Below are 17,843 nucleotides of genomic sequence, written 5' to 3' on the forward strand. Positions count from 1 at the left end.
ATCTACCTTTGGTAAATATAAACAATTACCTTCAGCAAGAAATTTAAAAAAAGAGAGAGAGATAGGCAAATGAAAGAGAAGCATCTGTGTTCCCATTGCCACATAATTTATTGTTTTTATTACATTCTGCTAATGTTCATTTTGCATAAGAAGAGACATTAGGTTTTATTTTCAAAATGCATACTGTTTACTAAAACCCAATGAACTGAAATGATAACATTATAAATTATCTCTGTAGATTTAAGTAAATAACTTAATATTAAATATTACTTCTCTGGAAATGAATTGATTATATCACGGTTGTAATTTACATTATGCTTGCATTCAGGTTTTGTATAATAGAAGTCTGCTAATGACAATATTACACCCAGTGATTTATTTGATAGGAGAAATATAGTACCACAAATTTAATCTCCTCTCTTCTTGAGTGTATGAATTAAACCAGAGGGGACAAATCCCAATGATACACAAAATATAGCAATGACTCTTGTGAGTTGCCTCCAGAACCAGGGTACATAATTCAATGCAGTGTTTTGGGGGAGACAATTGCAAAATTTTGCCGAGTTCCAAGGGGGAACAGACCTAGACCTCACCCCCTGATGGAACAGTACCAACACTGCATTTCGAACACAGAATATAAAATGGGATATATCTTAGTGAAGTAATTAGAAGGTAAAACCTAGCATACAGATTTTCTCTTTGACTCATGTTGCCTCATTCTGTTATATGATTATACTTCAATATAAATTCTAATATAATTTCATTACTGTCCTGCTGGTTTCAGTACCTTTAGCTCTGCTTGATCATATGTTAGACAACTGTTCACATTTACCTTCTGGCCCCCATTCCTGTGATCCTCAAATACATTTTTAAAAAATGACCTTTAAGTTTAATTATCTTTGTGTCACCACACTGGAGAAAACAGTATTACTGAATTTACTGGCTGTGTTACTCAGGGTTCTCTATAGTAACAAAACTTACAGAATCTCTCTCTATATGTATAGGAAGGGGATTTATTAGAATGATTTACAGGCTGTGGTCCAGCTAACCCAACAATGGCTGCCATGGAAGATCCAAGAATCCAGTAGATGTTTAGTCTATGAGGCTGGATGTCTCAGCTGGTCTTCAGTACACACTGGAATCGCAAAGAGGTGCACTCTAAGGCCAGTGAAGGAAAGAACTTGCCAACAAGAGCAAGGACAAGCAGGCAAAGAGAGAAATATTCCTTCATGTCCTTATATAAGCTTCCAACTGAAGGTGTGGACCAGATTAGAGGTGAGTCTTCCCACTTCTAAAGATATGAATTAAAGGTGTGTTTTCTTACCTCAAAGATCTGGATTAAAAGTGGATCTTTCCACATCAAATAAGCAAAGGTTCCTCAAAGGCGTGCCCCTCCATTTTGGAGTTTTAGTTCATTCCAGATGTAGTCGAGTTGATAGGAAAGAATAGCCATCACACTGGCTTTATTTGTAACCACATTATTTTAATCTCTGCCCTCTACCAGGGTTTCTGACATCCTCAGTAGTACTTTCTCAACTATACTCTCTAAGATGGTTCCTACAACATTCACATGCAGTTGAAATATTTCTCTGTGCAACTCTTCCCAATTGGCAAACATGTGGCTCTTTGTTATAGAAAATTTTCAGTTTTCTGATCCTATCCCTAGTCTTTAATTTCTAAAATAAATGTTCAGTTCTTTTATCATGAAAATAAGAACATAATGCTTCATGGTTTTTCCTGTTTGTGTGCATAGCTGCTTCCTATACATTGATTTAAAAGTACTCTGTCTCTGTGTGACTTCTCCTGCATCTTTCACTCCCTTCCTCCCTCACTATCTCGTTCTCTATCCATGGTGTTCTGTCTGCCTTTCTGTGCCACTGTCCGTTCACAACTTCTCTCACTGCTGTCTCCTCTTCTCCCATCCCACTCCATACACACACATACACACCCCCGGGACTGCACCTAAGGGAACTTGCTCCATCATTGAACTGTGCCTCCAGGTTCCACTTTTTATGTTAGTTTGAACTTATGGACCAGTGAGATGACTCAGAGAATTAAGGCACTTGATGCCAATCCTTATGTTCTGAGTTCAACACCAGGAACCCATGTGGTAGGAGAAGAAAATCAAACAAGTTGTATCATTGCCTTTACACGTGTGCACCCACACAAAGCAAAAAAAGAAAAAAAAGGTGCAATAAAATTTATTTTGGGGCTGGAGAAGTGGCTCAGAGGTTAAGAGCACTGGCTGTTCTTCCAGAGGTCCCGAGTTCAATCCCCAGCAACCACATGGTGGCTCACAACCATCTATAATGAGATCTAGTGCCCTCTTCTGGCATATAGACAGAACACTGTATTTGTAATAAATAAATAAATCTTTTAAAAATTTTATTTTGAATTAATACCATTTCATTTTCTGATTTGTTTTAAATAAAATGTCTTTAAAAACCATACATTTTCCATCCCCCAAGAGTTCAGGGATCCATGCAGAAGAGGGGGCAGAAAGACTGTAAAAGCCAGAGGGGATGGAAGACACCAGGAGAACAAGGCTCTCTAGATCAATACAGTCAAAGCTCACATGAACTCACAGAGACTGAGGCAGCATGTACAGGACCTCCATGGGTCTGCACCAGGTACTCTGCATATAGACTATGGCTTCTAGTTTGGTGTTTTTACATGATTCTTGAGTGTATGAATGAGTGGGTCTCTTATTCTTGTGCTTTCTCTTGGGCTCTTTTCCTTCTGTTGGTTTGTCTTACCCAGCTTAGTGTGATAGTTTTTGTCTTATCTGATTTTATTTTATCTTGTTTGGTTGCTGTATCTTCGAAGCCTGTTCTTTTCTAATGAGAGACAGAAAGAGAATGGATCTGGATGGGAGGGGAGCTGGGGAGGAATGAGAGGGGTAGAAGGAAGAGAACCTGTAATTAGAATATATTATGGGAGAAAAGAATATATTTTAACTAAAAGGAGAAAATATTCTCAGATAATTCTCCAAAATACTAATCATAAGTGAGAGACTATATTAGACTAGACTAAATCTAATTAATCTATTTATGCTACTTGATAGGGAATATGCACATAGGCTGGGTGCATCTGAACAGAACTTGTCAAGTGACCTTTGATTTCAAAAAGTCAAGCAATAAAAACAGCTCTTAGTAAACAAGCATAAAACTTTTAACCCTCGAGATAATATTCATACTAATATTATTTGTGTATACTATAAACTATAGTAGTCCTAAACATTTGGTTTATGCTGCTTCATTTGCTTTTCCAAAGTGCTTTATGATGTAGAAACTATTTTTTTTAATAACTGAGGAGCAAGATGAGTCAGTGAAATGTCTGCCATGCAAGTATGTGGATCTGAGTTCAGATCCCCAACATCCAAATAAATGTCAGGAACAGTGGAGCCCACCTGTAACCCCAGCACTTGGGAGTTGGTGAATAGTGGAAACAGCAGTTATCTGGAGCTAACTGGCCAGACATCTGACTGAATTGATGAGTGCTGAGTTAAATGATAGACCTTATTTTTTTATTTTATACTTTTTGTACCTGAAGAAGACATTTGAGGTGGATCTCTAACCTCTTCTACACAAACACTCAAACATGTCATGTACAACTGCACACACATGTCTACCCACACAAACATACATACACACACTGTATACACACAGTTTTATACTTACAGTGTCTATATTTTATTAATATATTCTCAAATTTGTAGAAGTTTATGACCTTGGGTTGTACAGTTAATCCTGGCATAATGCCCTCTTTGTCACATTTTCATCTTAACTTACTTTGCCTGATTGAAACTAACTATACTTTTGTTGTTCACGCTCAGGGTATCTTTGCTCATAATTTTAATTTAGAATTTTTCTTACTAGTTTAAATATACTTGTTATAAACAATTGGTAACTAGAATTTTAGTATAGCTGGTCAACTATTTGGTTTTGTTATACTATATATTTGTTTTGATGCTTTTGTTGACTTTTTATTCTCAATGGTTTTCTTCAAATTATTACTGTTTCTTAATATTTATTTTTATTCATTTAATTATGTGCATGTATATGCCTGAGGATGCATGTCTTAGGAAATCCAAACCTGGGTTAGATCCCCTGGAGCTGGAATTGCAGGCAATGTGAGTTGACATGTGAATGCTGGGAACAGAATTTAGGTCCTCTCAACAAGCTCTTAACAGCTGAACCATCTCTCCAGCCCCTTGAGCTACTTCTATCACCCCAAACATCCACCTTTCTGATAACTTTCCTGAACTATCAAAGATCTTAACACCTACTTTAAACACTGAAGAAGTGATGGTTAACCAGTGGATATCTATGTAGCTTTTCTCCCCAAATCTCACTTGAAGTATCAGTTAAGCACTTTTCACTGTGGCCTCATTGACAGTTGAAACAGGTAGTCACTATCTCCACAAAGGTCCTGAAAAGTTTAAACACAGATGTCCTGGATCATCTGGTCCTTTCCTCCCCCTCCTTCTGTATAATATGTGTATAACAGATTTAGCTTCAGTAGCACTTGGGGTAGTCTCATGCCTGAGAACTTTCTTTAGCTTGTGGCTGGAATCCTAGGCCCGTATCATCTGCAGACTGTAAAGTGATGCCTCCTTCTCTCTAAGGAGTTGAACCCTAGGTCATACCCCACAGAGTGTGAAGATGCAGCCTTTTCTCTGAAACTTTATTGCAAGAAAGGGAAGGATGAGTAAACTGGGGCTTCCTAAAGCCATTCACTCAACTTTGTAGTCTGCATTAAAGTGAAACCTACACAGTAAGTATTGAATTTCAGTTGTGAATGTGGGTATCAAGATTTGCTGCTGTTTATTTATTGTCTCTGTTTTCTACTGTTTTTAGATCTTGCTTAATCAGTATTTCATAGTATTTTTTAAAGTATCGTCTTGGGGAAGCATCCTTTTAGACTGGTTAACAGTCTCAAATTGTGAACCTCTGATACATTCTGGACTCATAGCCCACAGACTCATGGTTTCTTTTATCCACATACACACCAAATCTAAGAAGGATTTAAGGATTATAGGGTAGGATATATAGTGTGACATAGCAAGTCAGCAGACAGAAAGGGAGACTGTTGAGAGACAGCAACTGAGGTGCAGGATGCCCTGCTAAAGAGACTTGTCCTGGGGACAAGTTTTGATGTAAGATGTTCCTGGGTGAGAATTCTCGGAAGGAAAAAATGTTTCTGGTTTCCTCTTACTGATAGTAATATACCCACACACTCCTGGGAGAGAGAAAAGAGGAGGTGAGGAAAGAGACAGAGACAGATACACAGAGAAAGACACATACCCAGAGAAAGAGAAAAAAGAGACAGAGGGAGACAGAGACACAGAAACAGAAAGACATACATACTGAAATGACAGACAGAGACAGACAGACATATACACACAAATGAAGAGGGGGGGGGGAGAATAGGAGTGCCTTATCCACTACACTGCTGTAGAAGCACCACTATACTGAGAACAACTTGCAGAGCAGGCAGCTGTGGGTCAGGTGCCAGCATATCGTGTGGCTGTAAGTCTCGCACACTGGCTAGTTTCTGGTGCTTGTGCAGCACAGGCGAGAAGAAGGTTAGGTTGTATTACCAGTTGGGAGAAAAGAGGAAAGAGGAAGTTCAATGGAGTAAACTTCTACATGTGCTCATAACTCAGCCTCACAGTCCGCACAGAAAGAAGGAAAGAAAGCATGTTAACAGGGGTTATATGTGAATGTATTTGAAATTCTTAGCTGTCCCAAATCTTGTAGGGGCACCGCTGCTAAAGTGGATTATGGCCAGGACACATCATAAACACAATATGATCACTCTTATTCCCCAAATTCCATCTAGATATTAAAATTACTATGTATTTTCCAGCCTTGTTGCCACTGGCTTGTTTTAGATACAAATCGTGTTTGTTAAGGAGGCTACAGAGATGGTTCCATGGTTAAGAGCACTGGTTGCTCTCACAAAGGACCAGGCTTCTATTCTTAGTATCATATGGCAATTTACAATGATTGGTTACTCTAGTTCCAGGGGATCTGATGCCTTCTTCTGGCCCTACTTTTGATGCACAGACATACATTCAGGCAAAATACCCATGGGGGGGGGATGAATAACAAGCCTTTTTGTAGAAACCTATCTGATATCTAAACAACAATGTTTGAGTCTCGAATTCACAGGTGACATGGCTATTAATATGCTCTCCTGAAGGCAAATCTGCCTTACCAATCCCTCAGTTGCTTGCCATTTATTTCATAGCATGAGTTTCATATTTCCTCTTGCTGACCATCAGTTTTCCTCATGCTTAGTGCTATTTCCTGTGAGAGCCTGGCTTCTCTTTAAATGATGTGCAACTCCTGGCAAGGGGATAGTTTCTTCTTCACAATGTGAATGTGTTGCTTCTGTCCAGACCAGCCTACCTTACATGTGCTAGCAAACTCAAAGAGAACATCTCTATGCAGAACAGGAAACTTTACCCTCTTTAATATCTGACAAGTGAAACTTGATTGAATTTCAAATATTCTTTGCATTGGGTGGATATGGGGGAGAGTTGAACCCTCTTGATCATACATCTTTTCATATAAAGTCTAGCTAAATAGGAAACACTGTAATTTTTTTGTTACTATCTAATTTTGTTTTGATGCCCCGATAAAACACTCTGAGCAAAGAAACTTGGAGAGAAAGGGAGTATACTTGGCTCACACTTCCAGGTCAGAATCCATTGTAGAGGGGAATCAGAGCAGAAATTCAAGGCTGGAGTTTGAAGCATAAGCCACGGAGGAATGCTGTATTTGCTTGCAGGCTTGTGCTCAGCCAGTGTTCTTATACAATCCGGAATTAACTGCCTGGGGACTATACTTCCCAAAGTGGGCTAGGCCCTTCTGCACAAATTAAGCCAATCAAAACAATCCATCACAGGTATGTCCACAGAGCAACCCTATGAAGACAATTATTCAGTCAAGATGTTTTTAAGTAATTCAAGTTAACAGCAGTGAATGCTGTCAAGGGTGGCTAGAGAGACCGCCCAAGGGTTACAAAGACTTGATGCTGTTCCAGAGGATCCAAATTTGGTTTCCAACACCCATATTAGGTGTCTTACAACCATCAATAACTCCAGCTCTAGGGGCTCTGATGCTATCTTCTGACTTCTGTTGGCACCCAAACACAGGTGCATGTACACATAGACATAAATGCATGTGTAAAAATAGAAATACATCTTTAAAATAATGGTTAGTGGGACATTGCCTCATCTCCTCTTGTTCCTCAGATTTGCAAAATTAAATGATGTAAAGTGCTGTGCCGAGATCTTTTTACTTTTTTAGTTAATCAAGAAAGTAATTTTGAGATTTATGAAGAGGTACTGTGCAAGGTAGTGGTTGGCACACAAATCATTAGAATATAACACAGTCCCTCTCTGCAAGTAACTGTACCTCAGCTATTGCAGTTACTACACTGCTTTAGGAAGAAAATGGGTACTATGATGTACTTAAGGGAGATGAAAGAAATCAATGAATTAGTAACACTAAAAAGTCAATTTTACTTTTCTCAGAATCTTCTGTCATGGTGTATGGAGTTATCAGATCACACTTGCAAGTCCTGAGATACATAAAACAAGGCAGTTCACACTTCACCTGAGGCCTGGACAAAAAATGCCCCATCCTATCCTCAGAAATTGGATCTGATAGATCTTGTCTACATAGGTCATAATCTTTGAGACTGAGAGCCTAAATCTTCATTTGAATCTTTCCATATCTTAAAAGTTAAAGTCTTGTGTCTATGATACAGGCTTAGTAACTTTAAAAATGAATTATTTCCTGAAACTCCATGCATGTAAATACATTTGTATCTGCCTATGAGTTTCCCTTAACACTCATCTATTTAAATTTTCAGTATTTTTTAATTCCTGGATTTTGACATGACTTTATTTATGAAAAACACTCTAGTAGCAAATGCAATCATAAAAACATAACAGCATGAAATGTAGGCAAATAGTAAAGAAAGTTATTAGAAGAAAGTGAAGAGCTGAGTGAAGATTACACATACCATTGGTCATGACAAATTGTATATTTACAAAGGTGGGATTAAGCAGCCTACAGATATTCTGTTGTCCTTCCAGCCCTAAGAATGCTTCTTTAGAATGCTATTATGACATCAAAATATATATAAAACACACACACACACACACACACACACACACACACACACACACATACACACACTTCCTCTGCAATAGAAGATAGATCTACCTGTGGCTAATATTAGAATGGGTTCTAAAATACTGAAGAGTAATAAAAGGGTTGTTTACTCCTACAGAAAACCCTCTAAAGATATCATTCTCTATGATAGGTCTTGAGATGACAAAGAACAGAAATCTTCAAGATTTTGTATCTATAGTTATCTTCTGAAATACTATCTGGAAGTCCATTGCTAACTTAGCTCTAAGTGACACCATCTGAGAGTGGTTGAAAGTTTTATTTTGGCTTATAATTTTTAAGATAAATTATTTTAACTTGAAGATTTATAGTGGGAAGAATGCCTATGAATCTGGACATGAGGATAGAATGTGGCTGTGTTATTAGAAAGGAGCAGATTTGTATAATTTAGGTCATGTGGAAGTGAGAGCGTGTTGAAATTTCCTGAACATTAAGAAACTGAACAATGAATGGACTAGAATGAAATCCTTCCAACTCCAGTTAGACATGGGAAGAGAGGTCCACAGATACTCTCCTGGAGATACAACAGCATATGCTCTAAAATGAATAAGGGAATTTTTGGCCCCCTGAGGCATAGACATGTACAAATTGAGAGATAAAGGATAGGAAAATATCTATACAGCCAATGGAAGCCAAGAATGAGCTGGTATAGCTATTACAATATTTGATAAAGGGATTTTAAATACAAATTCATCAGGGAAATGAGGACCACCACATATTAATAAAGAAAACAATTGCAAATATTTATGCACCGAATCTCAGGGCTCTTAATCTCATAGAACAAACAATAAAAGGCCTGTTTGAGACTTTGGCTAAATCTTACTGTAACAATGGGAAGAGACCTTCATGCTTCACACTTAGATAGATTTCCAAACCATAAACTAAAAAGGGAAAATTATAACATAACTAAATTGGACCTAACACATATTTATAGCATATTTCATCCAATAGGTAGGGAATACACATTCTTTGCAGTGGCCCACAAACCGTCCCTAAAACTGATCATCTTATAAACTTCAAAGCAAGTGTTTTAAAGTACGAAAGAATCAAACAATGCCTCTTATCAGATCCTAGAAGAATGAAAGAAGAAATCTCCTATGAGTGAGTATGTGCCATGTTTGTCCTTCTGAGTCTGGGTTACCTCACTCAGGATGATTTTTTCTAGATCCATCCATTTGCCTGCAAACCTCATGATGTCATTGTTTTTCTCTGCTGAGTAGTACTCCATTGTGTATATGTACCATATTTTCTTTTTTGGAACCTGGGGCTTACACAGGGACACTTTGCTCAGCCTGGAAGGAGGGGACTGGACCTGCCTGTACTGAATCCACCAGGTTGAATTGAATCCCCAGGGGAGTCTTGGCCCTGGAGGAGATGGGAATGGAGGGGAGGGGATGGGGAAAAGGTGGGGGGGGGGGGGGGGGGGGGGGACAGGGGAACCCATGGCTGATGTGTAAAATTAAAACACAAATATAATTAAAAAAAAAACGAAAGGGAAAAAAAAGAAAGAAAAAACCAACAGCAAGAGAACCTTCAGTATGTGGGTTTATCCTGTCTACTTGAGACAAACCCTCCTCCCTGCTGTCTGTGAGGATGGTTTCTAGATTAGGTTAGTGACAGTGAAAGACTCTCATCATCCTATAGATGGAGGTCTTGTACTGAATAGAAAAGACAAAGGAATGGGCTGGAGGGAGGTTCCATGGTTAAGAATGCTCCTTGCTCTCCCTGATGACCAGAGTTCCACCTCCACATCAGCTGGGTCACAACTGCCTTTAACTTCAGTTCCAGGGGATCCAATGCCCTCTACCATAGGTAGCCACATGTGTGGTAAACATTCATATACATACATATAAAACAAAACATCCAGAAAAGGACAAAGGGAGCTGAGTACTAGCCTTCCCCTCTCTGCTTGTTGAGTGCAGATGCACTCTATCCCATCCCTGCTCCTGTGCCTCCCCTTCTACAACTCATGGAATCTTCCTGAACTGTACGTTGAAGTAAAACCTTTTGATTTATGTTTCCTTTGTCATGTATTTTTTCACAGCAATGAAAAAAAAACAATGAAAACACACAGAAACAATACAAGTGATTGGAAATAAAACAATATACTTTCGAAAGAACAGTGGATCACTGAGGAACCAATGAGGGCATTTTAAAAATCCCAAAAGCATAGAAAATAACGGCACAACTTGCTCAGACATCTGAGACATAGCTTAGGCAGTTCTGAGAGGAAACTCCCCAACTGTAAGCACTCTCATTAAAATATCAGGACACAAAGCAACTATTCTAATGATGTGCCCCAAGGTCTCAGAAAAAACGATAACAAGCCACATCAACAGATAGCAAAAAAAAAAAAAAAAAAAAAAAAAAAAATAAAGATGGGGGGGCAGGAAACTAATGAAATGGAAACCAGTTCCTATGTATGTTTCTGGGAAGATGCTTATATTTATTGTGCACAAATTTCATTCCACATCTGAACTTTGTAAATGTCCTAAAGGAGAGCATATGGTTAAAAGGATAGCTTGACAGACTGACTGAAGATGTTCTTCTTGAACACAGAATTGATAAGCCATGTCTGGACAGTGTGAATTAATTCACATTGCTAGGTTGACTGGAGGGGCAGAGGGAGGCTCACAGGGTGAGATCTGCAGCGCTGTGCTGTGTTGAGATTGACATCCTGAGAACTCCTGCCATACGTTTAGTACTGCATAGGGATATGTTTATGGAGCAGGAACACATCTTCTTCCTCATATTTCAGTATATAGACCTGATGATAAACTTAGGAATGCTGTACTTCATGTGGTCTGTGACTTTGTGTTTCCTTGTCACCTGAACATTGAAGGAATGCAGAATTTTAATGGTAACTTTGCCAGTTCTTCTATATAGAGGCCTGTTGCCATTTTTATCTTCTATGAAATTTTTGTTTTCAAGGAAGACAAGATTGCAATTTTGTCTGATGGATTGAGATGGCCTGGTGTATTCTTGGTTATCAAAATTCTCATGTAGCATGGGGTGTTTAGTTGGTGAATATTCACAATGTGGGGGCAGCATGGAACATACTATACAATCTCAGTCATCTAAATGTATGTACACTTGCAGGATCTAGGACACATCAAGTTGAACTGCTTGTGACTGGGTGACTTTGTTCTTGGATTCTTGTGTTTTGTTTCCTGTAATGCACATACTAAAATAATAAATAAAAACTTCCTTTAAAACCTGAAAAAAATACGAAGATTTACTAGGGAAGAAATATACTTTAAACTTACTTCCATCCCCCTTAAAAAGGAAAATCAGAAAGAAATGGATAAATTCCTAAACACATTTGATCTCCTGAAATTAAATCAAGAAGATATAAATAGCTCAAATAAGTCTGCAGCAAGCAGTGGGACAGATAATTAGATGTCACAACATAAAGGAAATGGCAGGACCAGATGGATTTACTACTTGTTACCCTCAGAAAACTCTTCAAAAAGAGCCAAGACCAATGCCATTCAAAACTGTTGGACAAGAATTTGCCTTCTTCAATATCTTCTTCCTGATATAATCCCAAGTGGTTAGCCTCAAACACATATACATACGAGCAACACCAAATGAACTAAGCAGCACGTAGATGTCATAATTAAAGAATAAGATGTCATAAATTTAAAGACTGGAAAGGAAGGTAGTGATGGAAATACAGTACTCACACATAAAATTCAGAAAATTAAATTAAAATTAAGAAATAAGTCCACGTTAAAAAAGAACTCTTCCAAAAAATAGAAAGGGAAAGAAAGACACTCTTAAACTAATTCTTTAAAGCCAGTGTTACCCTCAAAGAAAGCTGAATAAGGGCACAAGAAAAATAACAAAACCTATAACCCAGTTTCCCTGATGAAGACAGATGAAGAACTTCAGAATACAATATCTGGAAACTGAACTCAAGACACATTATGCTTGTATTTCACCAATATGTTGGGTTCATCATAAAGAACCCAATAGGTTGGTTCAACATACAAGAATGGATCAATGTAGTACAACACATAAATAGACTTAAGGTCAGAAATTGCATAACCATCTTGGTAGATGTGGGAAGACATTTGATGGAATTCAACATATATTTATGATGAAAGTTCTAAAGGAATTAATTGTTGTTGAAATACACTGCAGTGCTATAAAGCTAGATATTCTTTATGACAAAACCATAGCCAACATTGTACTAAACTGGTGATATTGAGAGGCAATCCTCTGAGAAGGGATTGTGGGAGAAGACATGTGCCCACATCCTCCACTCTTATTTAACAAAGTGACCTTAAATAATAAAAGACATATAAGAAAAGAGATGTAAAGAGGAGAGGAAAAGTTTAAATTACTCCTGTAGACGACATGATCATTTCATTAAAAGAACCTGAAGATGCCACCTTCATCTCTAACACCTGATAGCTAAGTAGGATACAAAATCATTATACAATAATCAATGACTTTTCTACAAACCAATAATGCATTTTCAACAAAGAAATTAGCGTGAATATCCCATTAAAATTAAGGATAGCAACAACCAAAACCAAACCAACCAACCAAACAAACAAAAAAATATCAAAGAATTAAGAATTTATTTCACTGTAAAGTGTTTGCTTAAAAAGGACAATGACATGCATTTGGTCCCTAGAACCTAATAAATAAGTAAATGAATGAAGTAAGAATATGAATAAATAAATAATTAATTATAAAAGCAAGACACCCAGGAATAACCCTAGCAGTGGGAAATGGATACAATGAGGTCTTGAAGGCACTGAAAAACAGAAATTGAAGAGGACACTAGAGGGGTGAGGTGCCTTAAATGCTCACGGAGAGACAGAGTGTTGTGAAACTGCTATAGTACAGAAAGTAATCTACAGATTCAACACAATCTCCAGTGACATTCTTCACAGAATTATAGAGAAATCCTCAAATCAATAGACAAAACCCTTCCAATAGACCAAGAAATCCCACACAGAAAGCAATGCTGGGGCTATCATAAATCCTGACTTCAAATTAGGCTGCAGCCATGGTGGAGACAAGGTAGGTGCTGGCACAAACAGACCTGCTGACCAGTGGAGAAGAGCAGGGGACCTAGACGTATGTCGGTACAACTATGGCCACCTGACTTTTGTCAAAGGTGTCCAAAGTACACTGAAAAAAAGATCAGCACATGCTGCTGTGAAAATTGATATTTATGTGGAAATTAGGTTCATATATCTCATCCTGCACAAAATTCCATAATGAGCCCAAAACCCCAAACTCAGAAATTTCCAGAGGAAAATAGGGAAAACATTTTATGATATAAGCACAGACAAAGGCTTTGGAAAATAACTCAAGTAGATCAGAAAATAACTTCAAAAAATCAGTAAATAGAACTATATGGAATTAAAATCTTCTGTACAGAAAAGCAAACAACTCCCCAAATAAAAAATAGAATGGGAGAAAAGCTTTCTCAATTACACATTAGACATATATATCCTCTGTCTAATGTATAATATAGATAGATGATATTGTCATCTATATACATCATCTGTATATTGTACACACACACACACATACACACACACACACACACACGTATCAGCAAAAAAATTGAACACTAAGTGAACACTAACATCCTCCAGTTCTCAAAAGAAGAAACACAAATGACCAATAGATATTTGAAAAAGTGTTCAGTATCATTAGCCATGAGGGAAATGCAGATAAAAACTACTTTGAAATTCTGTATTACCCCATCAGAATTTTCATCACCAAGGAAACAGACAGCAAAAGTTAGCAAGAATGTTGGAAAACAGTAACTCTCTTTCTCTCCTGATGGGAATGTAAACTGGCACCACCAGTGTAGAAATTGGTAGAAAGGCTCCTCAAATTGCTAAAAATAGAACTAACACAAGACTTGGTTGTGCTTTTTCTGGGTAAATGCACAGAGGCCTGTACATCCTATCGCTGAGACACTAGCACTTCCACATCCATTTCCTGGGTAAAAATTGAAGTGTCTCCTCTTCCTTTCTCATTTTCCTTTTTCCTTGAGCTTTTATTCATTTGTTCTGAAATTTGTTCCTTGCTCACTTCAGGAGACAAGGTGAGCCTAATAGGATGTGATTATATTAGGGTGGTGAGCAGCCTCAGGGCTTTGGAGTGCAGGACAGGGATGGACTTGGAGAAAAGGTGACCAACCAGAATCAGGAGAAGAGTGCAGGGCCAAAGAACCCATCCACAAGTTCTCTTTCACTCCTGGTGCATGGCCATTGGTTTGGATGCAAGACAAGATGCTATGTCCTCTCTTCAGGGCTGATGTCTAGTGTGTGACTGGATTACCCAAGCATATTCTTACCACTGACAAACTCCTCTTGGAACCTCATTTCAAAATAGCTCTCTTCCTCCAGGGAAGCCATAGGATACTTCTTTGATTATACTTCCTTGAGTCAAATGTTTACCTTGATCATTTTATGTTTTCATAGAGGTTAGAATAAAATGTTCCAAATAGGAATTGGTTTTAAAAATTTAAACCATTTGTACTAAATTCTAAAGTCATGAGAATCAACTGGGTAAAAGAGGAGCCAACTAGAGGTATAGTTTAAAAGTTTAATTACCTAGAGAAAACTAATTCATGCATTCACAGACTATGATAGTGATTTGAAAATTAAGGTGGCCGTTATTCTCAGCTACCAACAGAGGAAAATTCTGATTCAGATAAAAGCTTCAATTTTTACTTCTATAAGTGTGTGGCTTTGTATAACTTTTATGAAATATCTGTGTACTTAATATTATCCTTTATTGTAGTACCTCCTCTTAGAAACAATATTAAAAATCTTTTATATCATAATTATCCCTGGTTATATAAACTTATTGGAAAAATATTTTGGTCATCAAGTATGGCACCAGGGTTAATTCAATCCTTAACTGCAAAGATTTGACAATAATTATGAGCAAATATCCAATTTATGTATTGAACAACAACATAATTTTTCACATAGTACAGCAGGACAATGTAGATGTGATTATGGACTTCTCAGTAATATTTTACTTAAAAGATACATAATTCAATCTTCACACTGGGAGACATATAATCACATTGTTTTGATAAGAAAGATCTTCATGAAAACACAGTACAATCAGTCATAAAGGACCTTAAATGTATACTTGTTGAACAACTGACATGCTGATACACACATAGATACAATAATAGAAACACATTTCATGAAAAACCTAGGCTTTCTAACCCCAAAGCCCATAAAGAAAATTTAAAAGAATAGACATATGTGGCAAGTTGGGGAGTCTTTTGTTCCCCTTTTCAGTAGCAGAAAACTGTAGAAAAACACTCCCTTTGAACTTGGAGAACTGACAGTTCTTTTCATGTTCCTGTTCTTGGTTTTCTGCTGTGTATAAAGTAATAGAATGGATTATAAATTAATACTTTCCTACTTATATAATGACCCCCGAACCCCATTATTTTGTTTCAAGCAATGTGAAAACTCTTTGAAAATAATCTAATGGAATTTATGCTTTTACTTGTGACATGAAATAGAAGAGTTATCCGTTGAAAATTGAGTTCCATTGAAATGTTTCTAATTCTAAGGACTAGCTATGTTTTTGAAATGGAGTTGATTCTTGTTTGAGTCACAGCTAATGCAAACCTGATATTGTTACATTGTATCAAAGTGCTAATAGCCCTCATTTCAGTTATGATTAGTAACATCTCTAGACACATTCATATTGTCGCTTATAAATGTAGTTACTATTCTTCCTGAATAATGTGCACTGGAGTATTACTGTGCCTAACACTTTTGCACTAAACTTATCAATAGTTTATAACTATTTAATAGTTCCATGTTGTGGAAAATTTAGAAGTCACATTTCTTTTCCTCACAACTTGGGAAAATATTTAGCCCCAAATGAATGAACTCAAAATATTAAGAATTTTACAATATTATAAAATTCATAAATCATTAATCTCAAATATAATTGGTAAAATTATTACACTATTCTTATTAGTGACAAAACTAATGACATTAACATCTCACATTGAAGGTTTGAAATTCAATAGAAATAAAGGCAGATAAATTATCCAATGTTCAGCATAACTCAGCTCCAAAATAAACTTTTCCCATAAAGTCTTCTCATTTGTGTCATTAGCACACAATGAGGTAAGTAGTTAAGCACCCCAACAACATTGCTATGTTTGGGGGCCTCCTGTTTTTTTTTTAAACCATTTGTCCTGTGAAGGTCACCATATTAATCCAAATTGTTCAGGATCATGGGCCCTAATGTTGAGAAATATAGACATGCGTCATGATTCCATTCCCAGAGTTTCATTTATGTATCAGTTTTCTTCCAGCCAATAGTTAGTCTCGAAAATGAACTGCTTCCATAAAACATAAACTTTAGTAAATAAAATCGATAACTGGGAAGTTTTAAAATCTCAAGTCATCCAGGTCACTTATAAAGCGCACAAGTGCCTTAAGATCCATCTTCTTTAACCAACACTAAGAACAAAGTGGCGACTGTTTTGTAAACCATTATCCCTTTGAGATGACATGGGTGAGATTCCACATGGACACTCAGCCTCTTCTCTCAGACCTCCAGCCAGGTTGACAGAAGTGAAGATGCTACTCCCTGTTGTTGATACCTGTGCGGTAAAAGACTTTATTTCACATGGGCTAATAAGGTGATGCCAGGAGACACCATTTAGAGTAGCCCTTCTCAAAGCTGAAAGTGTTTTATAATCACCTTTAGGATTTATAAGCACACACATTCCTGGATACCGAACCCAAGGCATTCAGGTTCAGTAGGTTTGGGATACATGTTTAATCTTAGTTCCTGGGAATTGTAGGTGTTGATGGTCCAGGGACCACACCACATTTAAGATCACTAATTTAGAATAAAGGAATTGTAACTTTTGATTGACATACCCATATCACTCCTTACCCCTTCTCTTTCTCTCTCTCTCTCCCCTACTCCCTGTCTCTTTTTCCGTCCTTCTCCACCTTTTCCCCTCTCAAGGCCTCTCCTCTTGTTTATATAACAAGAACCGGCATTTTAGGATCTAATACTGTCTAGCAACTTAGAGTTAATAAAGCTCAACCATATGGATAAAATCATTATCTCATCTTTATTGAACTGCAAGGCTATTAAGGCTTATTACCAAGAAGATTTGAAGTTAACTTCAAATCTTAAAGTGCTAACGGTCATCACAATCAGAAAACTACAGCTCTCCCTTCATGTAGTATATATATGGTAGACAAAGCCCTCAAAGGGGAGAAAGGAGACATTGAAAGTGATCATGTTCATAGATAGAGAACATCACGATATTCAGCCATATAATTTTGATAAACCTCATATAAGAGGGTAATCTTGGCTTAGAGTACTAAAAGGCACATGGTAACAAAATCCTAAACTTTTGAAAAGAATGTATGGATAATTTGGTTGCATTATTTTTCTCTGAGAATGAGGAGTTGGGCAAAAGGCAAAATAACAATATAATTATTTTCATATAAAATCTATCTTAAATATTAAATATATCTGATTTTAATATAATCAGAGTACCTACTGCTCACTATGAGATGAAGAACAACTTTATAATTATGCTTTTAAACTTTTAATTTCATTTAGAAGTGAATACTTGCATTAGAAGAA

At 37.1% G+C, this 17,843-nt stretch overlaps 1 protein-coding gene across 1 annotated transcript in view; it reads right to left on the minus strand.

Annotated features, from left to right (window-relative positions):
- Positions 1-14,672: 14,672 nt before the first annotated feature.
- Positions 14,673-17,843, minus strand: part of Hcrtr2 (hypocretin receptor 2) — a 104,228-nt gene continuing 101,057 nt past the window's right edge. Inside the window, exon 8 of the mRNA XM_036193873.1 lies at positions 14,673-16,836. Coding sequence (XP_036049766.1) covers positions 16,782-16,836 — 55 coding nt within the window. The 3' untranslated portion in view covers positions 14,673-16,781. The remainder of the gene's footprint in view (positions 16,837-17,843) is intronic.

Source organism: Onychomys torridus, chromosome 7 (genome assembly GCF_903995425.1).
Source record: "Onychomys torridus chromosome 7, mOncTor1.1, whole genome shotgun sequence".
Taxonomy (NCBI): domain Eukaryota; kingdom Metazoa; phylum Chordata; class Mammalia; order Rodentia; family Cricetidae; genus Onychomys; species Onychomys torridus.